An 8,245-nucleotide genomic window follows, 5' to 3' on the forward strand; every position below is an offset into this window, starting at 1 on the left:
AAAAAAATAGATTTCCATCTTAATATTTTCAGAATATTTTTCCTATATCTGTTCATATTTATTATGTAATTATGAATTTAGATGTGTATTTATGCATGCTTTTAGAACTTTTCAAAAACATTTTTTTTAAAAAAACCCGATATTTAAGGAGCATCTGAATAGAAATGATGAGTCCTTTGTAATGGCCCCTTCCAATGGTAATTGGAAAATAATTGAATAATAGAGTACATTCAATTATTATTATTCTTAGAGTTGATATTCATGATTTCCCTTCAGAAGCAATCCAAAACAAAAAGTTTGCTCTGAAGGAGCAGACCAGAATACCCTGCATTTTGGTTCCTATTGCACTGAAGCCATTTCAGCTGAGTATATGTCTAATTCCATTCCTGCAATAAATGGGCTGCCTGCCAGTTACCATGAGGCTCTGCCACTGGGATGGGAAAAGCAAAAGCAGGAAGCAACTACAGATGTGTTGACTTTTGTTTAATGAACAAGCAGGTTGTGGAACTGCAGCATTCTCACTATCCAGCATGCAAGATCAAGTAGAATTAGTCAGCACAACCAAAAGTGATATTTTCATGGAGTACTTTTCCTGTCAATACATGGGCCAGGGTGTCTGTATCTCACTTTTCCACAAGAAGCTCTAGAAAAGAAATCAGTGTTAAACAGAAAAGTATCACTGAGAAGCTCTGGAAGAACAAACCATTATTGACCACAATCAAACACTGGGCTCAAACAGTGCCTAATTCTGTGTTCAGTTGCAGCTGTTCTAAGTTTTGCTAGATAATGATTAACATGAAAGAGACTGGATCCTTTGTGGTTACAGTACATGAGCTCTATGCACATTTGCAGACTCACAAATCTTGAACTGTAAAGAACACAATGCATTCTTTCATCAACATCCCATTCCCACGTAATAAAAATAAAATTGCATAAAACTGGCTCTGGCATAAGTATTAGTAACTTCTTTACAAAACATGCTGCATCATATACACTGCAAGCACCAAATGTAACCATCAGCACCACAGATTTTAATCAGCGGCCATTTTGTTATCAACTTGAAAAACTAAAACATCCTCTCATCAGAAAAAAATGGCACCTGTGAACTTCAGTAACTGTTATCATGGTATTTTAACAGTGTCAATATACTATGACAATCTGGTTTCTATGAAAAGAAACAACTGAACAGCCCTTCTTTTGAGAGTAGAATAAAATTCCTTCAGTTCCTCTTTAGACCCATCTATTTTCTTTCTTTTTATGGAATGAAATCTCAGCTAGTCTGCAAACTGACCACTGGAATCTGTGACTTTGTGGTATTGTTTCCAAACCTAGAACCTAGCTCTTTTAAAGCTTGTTACATGATAAGCCAAAATGCTCCAGAATATAAATTACATACCCTCCAACATTTCTCCAATGAAAATAGGGACATCCCATTCCATTATGATAATTTTACTATTTATACCCCACACATCTTACTGGGTTGCCCCAGTCACTTTGGGCAGCTTCCAACATATATAAAAACATAACAAAACATTAAACATAAAAAAACTTTACAGGATTGCCTTCAGACGGCTCAGTATTTCTCCAATGAAAATAGGGACATTCTAAGGAAAAATGGGACTGGGGAGGCTTCTCTAAATCAGGGGTGTCCTTGGAAAATAGGGACACTTGGAAGGGCTGAAATTATCAGGTGTTAACTTTCAGAGACATGGCCAGGTAGTGTTAAAAAACATTACTGCTTGCTGATTAACTGCAACATCACCTCATAGCTTTGCCAAGAAAACATGTATTCTTGTATGTTTTGCCATCTGAGCCACAAACAAATGACTCAACTGGTGGGCACGCAAAATATTCTTCCTTTTGATTTATGATGCAGCTCCTCTGAAAATTAAAAAAGACAGTATTAATTAGGTGTAGCATCTTATGGCTGATGCTAATGTCTCTGTCTCAATCACTGATGCCCCCTTGCCCCACCTCTATGAGCTTACTAGGCAATGGCACTGTCAAGGAGGGAAACTGTGAAGATGGGTCCTGACAGACAGCCCAGGGCGCAAACCTATAAAGCACCTGCAGAAATAGACATCATCTGAATTCCTCCAGAAAGCTTCTGGCCTCTGTGTCCAGGCCCAGGAGTACCCTGGGGAAATTATGGTGATAGTGACTGCGACCATCTCAACCTGCACTCTTCTTCAGAGCACCAGGCCATTACAAAAGTTGTTTTTTAAAAGGACGCTAGTGTTAGCAGCAAAAGCTTCCCTAAGGCCCTTAGCACTAATATAGTGACAAATTCAGAAGTTCAAGGTCTATTCATGATAGTCACGCACCAAAGCCCAAAGAAGCCCAAAGAAGATCTGAGGCTTGTTGAGGCTGCTCAGGTGAGGGGAGGGGAGGGGAGCCTTCCATGCCTCAGCTGAGCAGTTTAATGAGCCCCCACTGTGCCTCTCCAGCTCACATGAGCCAGATCAGTGGAGTGGGGGGCTTGCTCAGGTGAGGCACAGAGAGGGTTCCACATCTCAGGTGAGCAGCTTACTGAGCTGCCTCCCCTGTTCTGCTTCGGCTCATGGTTGCTCAGCTGAGGTGTGATAGCTGGGAGGTTGAAGAGATTCAGCAAAGCCCCTCTGTGCCTTCGGATCATGAGGAGATCCTCTCTGGAGCACCTAGAGGATGTCCCCTTTGGGCTCTGGGGAGGGTCTCCTCATGAGCCGGAGGCACAGAGGGGCTGGTCAGGTCTCTGCCTCCATTTCCAGGGCCCAGCTGAGAGGTGCTGGAACCCTGAGTTCCAGCTGGAAAAAAACTTGTCACAGCAATGCCCCCTCAGAGCCACACAACTTCTAAGATTATGCAACCTACTAAGATTATACAAGAACATTACAATCAAATAATAATAATAATAATAATAATAATAATAATAATAATAATAATAATAATGGATTCATGGCAATGCTTGATGCAGATCTCTGTGTGTTTCCTTTCAGCTAGATCAACCATTTTCTGTGCAGGTCCATGGGGAAATGATTTGGAGTGCTCCAATATCTTCTTTCAGAGTGAAGTCAGCTGTGTTTTCTGCCATGTTCTCTTGTACATAACAGAACTTGCACACCATTCTCTTGAAACAGAAGCGCCTTGTGTTTTCAGTGTTGATAAAAAATATTTAGCTTTGGAACATAACAGCACCTAAAAACACTTATGTCCCTGTGGAGATGGCAGAACTGAATCAGTGGTACATGCCCTCCTGGCATGCACTCTGTACAAAGACCTGAGGAACAAAATTATCACCCCTCTTTTATTGTCCATTCCGGGTCGCCCAACCACTGCCACAGTGTCTTTTCTCCTGGCAGATCAAGAGGAGCAGATGACAGCAAAGGTCACAAGGTTTTTAGCTGGGGCAATTGGAAAAAGGTCCACTATTTGACTGCTGATTCAGGACTCTAAATTGGTGTTTTATATAATCAACATTTTATGTTGTTCTGTGTATACTGCAATGTTCTTTTGTTGCTATGGCTGTTGGCTGATGCAAATGAAGTTGTATTCATTCATTCACAGCACCTAAAAAGCACACCTTGATTGTGCAGCTTTAGGACACTGGAGACAGGGCTGCAGAAATAGCAAAAGGTCTTTGATCCCTTCCAACCCTGGACAACTGCCACCACACCATGCCTGGTGCTCTCTAATGCCAGGCCTGATGCAGCTAAATAGGCAGCCTTGAGCAACTTGTTACTGGCATCCTGACTTTGCCTCTTTGGACGCCCAACCTTCTTACATGGAGTGATCAGGTTCCCTACTACTGGGAACGATGAAGAACCAACATGGGTAGGTTCGGAGGAGTAGCTGGCTGAGTTAATCTCATGCTTCCACAGATACAAATTCAGAATGCCTAAAGAGGGCTTATTGCTTAAACTAGGGATGGGGAACCTCAAGCTCATGGGCCAAAAGTGGTTCTCCAGGCCTATGCTTTTCAAGCTGCACTGGCTCCCGGTGGAGTACAGGGTCAGATTTAAGGTGCTGCTTTTGACCTTTAAAGCCCTTCACGGCCTAGGACCCTCGTACCTACAGGACCGCCTCTCCCGCTATGCCCCACGGAGAGCCTCAAGGTCCATAAATAGCAACACCCTTGTGGTCCCGGGCCCTAAGGAAGTTAGATTGGCTTCAACCAGAGCCAGGGCCTTTTCAACTCTGGCTCTGGCCTGGTAGAATGCTCTGCCTCATTAGACCAGGGCCCTGCAGGATCTGATTTCTTTCCGCAGGGCCTGTAAGACAGAGTTGTTCTGCCTGGCCTTTGGCTTGGAGCCAATTTGATTCCCCCCCTCTTTCTTTTTTCTTTTCCTTCTCCTCCTGCGATGAGGCTACATTTTAATATTTCAATATTAATATTTCAATGTTGTATTTTAATTTTGTTTTTAAGTTGTAATCATTCAACTTGTTTTTATTATTGCTTGTAAGCTGCTCTGAGCCCGGCCTTGGTTGGGGAGGGCAGGGTATAAATAAAAATTATTATTATTATTATTATTATTATTATTATGTGGTCCATGGCACTGTCTGTAGGCCACTCCCTATCTGCATAGAAGAGTGACTAGTGGGGTGCCACAGGGTTCTGTCTTGGGCCCCGTCTTATTCAACATCTTTATCAACGACTTGGATGATGGACTCAAGGGCATCCTGATCAAATTTGCAGATGACACCAAACTGGGAGGGGTGGCTAACACCCCAGAGGACAGGATCACACTTCAAAACGACCTTGACAGATTAGAGAACTGGGCCAAAACAAACAAGATGAATTTTAATAGGGAGAAATGTAAAGTACTGCATTTGGGCAAAAAAAATGAGAGGCACAAATACAAGATGGGTGACGCCTGGCTTGAGAGCAGTACATGTGAAAAGGATCTAGGAGTCTTGGTTGACCACAAACTTGACATGAGCCAACAGTGTGACGCGGCAGCTAAAAAAGCCAATGCAATTCTGGGCTGCATCAATAGGAGTATAGCATCTAGATCAAGGGAAGTAATAGTGCCACTGTATTCTGCTCTGGTCAGACCTCACCTGGAGTACTGTGTCCAGTTCTGGGCACCACAGTTCAAGAAGGACACTGACAAACTGGAACGTGTCCAGAGGAGGGCAACCAAAATGGTCAAAGGCCTGGAAACAATGCCTTATGAGGAACGGCTAAGGGAGCTGGGCATGTTTAGCCTGGAGAAGAGGAGGTTAAGGGGTGATATGATAGTCATGTTCAAATAAATAAATAAAAGGATGTCACATAGAGGAGGGAGAAAGGTTGTTTTCTGCTGCTCCAGAGAAGCGGACACGGAGCAATGGATCCAAACTACAAGAAAGAAGATTCCACCTAAACATTAGGAAGAACTTCCTGACAGTAAGAGCTGTTCGACAGTGGAATTTGCTGCCAAGGAGTGTGGTGGAGTCTCCTTCTTTGGAGGTCTTTAAGCAGAGGCTTGACAACCATATGTCAGGAGTGCTCTGATGGTGTTTCCTGCTTGGCAGGGGGTTGGACTCGATGGCCCTTGTGGTCTCTTCCAACTCTATGATTCTATGCATCCACACCACTGAGTGGCCTGGCCTTGCTTTGCACCCTCCTCAAGTGTTTTCCCCCTGGCCAGAATGTGTCCCTGAATGCTTATAATGCCACTTCCTTGCCTGGATGGAGGATAGAGAGCTATGTCTCAGTATGTGTAGAAACTAGCCTACTGTAAAATCTGCATTATTGCTCCAAGCACCACAGGCATGTAGTCCTTGGAAGGTTTCCAAGGCCTGTGGGCTGAAAGGGTTATCTGCTCCTTTCTTAGCCTAACTTACTTCACCTCATTGTACCAACACAGCTATAGTGGCACTCTGAACTCCTGAAAAGAGGATGACACAAATATTACAAATAAATGAAAAATCCCTCAGCAGGTGGGAATATGGATTTTTTAAAAATTAAATATAGATTTTAAAATAAAATAAAAATAAATATGCCCTCAGCTGGTGATTTCTGGTATTTACCACACCAGGAAGATAGGAAAAACCACAAAGTACTTTAACATCTGGTATCATAAGTACCATCTCTTGCCACATGATGGGGTGCTGTCATAAGAAATATTCACCTTAACAGCCAAACCAAATGTCTGAAATACATTTTGGATTGCAATATTTTACTCATAAAAATGTGGATCATATGCAAGAACTGACCAAAAAAATTTTTAATGTGTGTATTTTGGGGAGAGGGAGCACATTTTAATGCTTCAATCCTGGACAAAATTACTAGGAGGTAAATTCCGTTGAACTCAGTGGTATTTGCTGCTGCGTAAACACGCTTAGGATTGTTCTTTAAAAGTCCATGTGAAAATTAGCAAGTGAAGAATTCAATGTTGGTCCAGTAAAGTTTGGAACAGGAGAGACTAGGCAATTTGCTCCTAACTAAATGGGATTTCATCCGTTTTTCCTCAAATAAGACAAAGAGTAAAATGAACTCACCTTTGTCTCTTTAGCAGTGGAACCTAGAATTAGAAAATAATAATAATCCTCAAATGAAAAGAAGATAAAATATAAGAGATACATTAAATTAATGTTTCATTTTGCTTTAGAAAAATGAGACTTGTGAAATCAAACCCCCAATCTATAATTTACTGATGTGACATTTTTGGACACAATATCCCATTCTTTGAAGCTGTTAATATTGTGGGCTTTCATATTTATTCACACAATGAAATTGTGGGCAGTACGTCAAGGCTCTAATCCTCGCCGTATGTGCCGTTGTGAAGCTTCCTTTGATCTTGATCCAGAAGCTGTGGTTAGTGCAGAATTCTGCAGCACGATTGCTGACAGGAGTGAGACAACCACTGGTTGCCAACTTGCTATTGGGCTAAGTTCAAAGTGCTACGATTAGTATACAGTGGTACCTCTGGTTACGAACTTAATTTGTTCCGGAGGTCCGTTCTTAACCTGAAACCGTTCTTAACCTGAGGTACCACTTTAGCTAATGGGACCTCTTGCTGCCGCCGCACCGCCAGCACGTGATTTCTGTTCTAATCCTGAGGTAAAGTTCTTAACCTGAGGTGCTACTTCCAGGTTAGCAGAGTTTGTAACCCGAAGTGTTTGTAACCCGAGGTACCACTGTATAAAGTCCTTAACAGCTTGGAACTAGTTTACCTACAAAGTCGCCCTACCCCATATATGACCCCTAGATTGCTTTGATCAGTGGAACTGGCACTTTTACAGGTGCCACATAATACTTGTTCCACATTTGTAAGAAATTAATCTTTCAGTGTGGTGGCACCCACAGTTTGGAATTCCCTGCCAACTGATATCAGGCAGTACTGACTTCACTTTACTCTTTTTGGCACCTGTTAAAAACATTTTTGTTTAGGCAAGCCAGTGCAGACATGTCAAATGCTGCCGTGTGCTTTAAGCGGGGTTTTAACTTATTGTCAATTTTAATTATTTTTTAAATGTTTTAATTAATTATTTTTACCTGTTTTTACTGATAATTTCACTGCTTTATTCTTTTTGTAAACCACTCTGAGGCTTTCCCCCTCACAACTGAGCTGTATATAAGTTTTAAAAATAAATAAATTCACAGTGTGCCTCCAGTTGACATGTTTAATTGACAATCATAACTGTGTCTGGATTGTACTACCCAAGAGCTATTGATTCTCATTGCATATCAGAAAAACAGGAAAAGAATGTGGTGTCTGCAGATCACATCTGTGCGGATTTTAGGGAAATAACTAAACATATGTACAAATAAATATGTAAGCCAGTTGTACATTAATATTTCAGTTATACATTTTCCTGCAAAAGGATTTAGGAAGTTCCTCTCTGGTGAGCCATTACTTGCTGCAGCGTTCAGATTTTACTTCAGTCCTATTCAGGTGTTCACATGGACATATGCCAAGGGACTGATCAGGCTCTCACTTGCAGACCTCATTTCTGTCCTCCATAACATTTGCACAGTGCCTGCATACAGAGACCCAAACATGCACAGGTTCCAGTTCACACAACCCAGGATCCCTCTATTTCCATGGTTTTGATACTTGCATGCAGGAGCAAGTTTGAGTAAACGTAAGAGAAAATGGTACCCTTGGACATATGAGCATACAGAATGAACAGGGATCCACTAGGTAGTAGGTTACGCACCTGAGAAGCAGCACAGGATCAGAGGAAGAAGCACAAAGGCAGATGCAAGTTTCATAGTCTTGAAGAGTCTATCGCACATTAGTGTGTTTCTCTTAATAAATCCCTAAGACTGGCTAACCAG

At 41.9% G+C, this 8,245-nt stretch overlaps 1 protein-coding gene across 1 annotated transcript; it reads right to left on the bottom strand.

Moving 5' to 3' along the window:
- Positions 1-501: 501 nt before the first annotated feature.
- Positions 502-8,245, bottom strand: LOC309336447 (serine protease inhibitor Kazal-type 6-like). Its single transcript, XM_081852201.1, has 4 exons — positions 8,125-8,245; positions 6,463-6,485; positions 1,763-1,881; positions 502-643 (listed from the first exon to the last, which is right to left on the bottom strand). The coding sequence occupies exons 1-4, from the start codon at positions 8,201-8,203 to the stop codon at positions 577-579; spliced, it is 288 nt and encodes a 95-aa protein (XP_081708327.1). The 5' UTR covers positions 8,204-8,245; the 3' UTR covers positions 502-576.

This window comes from Podarcis erhardii, assembly GCF_964252035.2.
Source record: "Podarcis erhardii genome assembly, chromosome: 2".
NCBI lineage: Eukaryota > Metazoa > Chordata > Lepidosauria > Squamata > Lacertidae > Podarcis > Podarcis erhardii.

Bases quoted from the DNA above. Each gene is read 5' to 3' on its own strand.
- LOC309336447 (XM_081852201.1), bottom strand. From the start codon at position 8,203: ATGTGCGATAGACTCTTCAAGACTATGAAACTTGCATCTGCCTTTGTG. The intron at 6,486-8,124 runs GTGCGTAACCTA...TTCTAATTCTAG, and splicing joins GATCCTGTGCTGCTTCTCAG to GTTCCACTGCTAAAGAGACA. The intron at 644-1,762 runs GTGATGTTGCAG...TTTCTTTTCTAG, and splicing joins TTTCTTGGCAAAGCTATGAG to AGCTTCTTGTGGAAAAGTGA.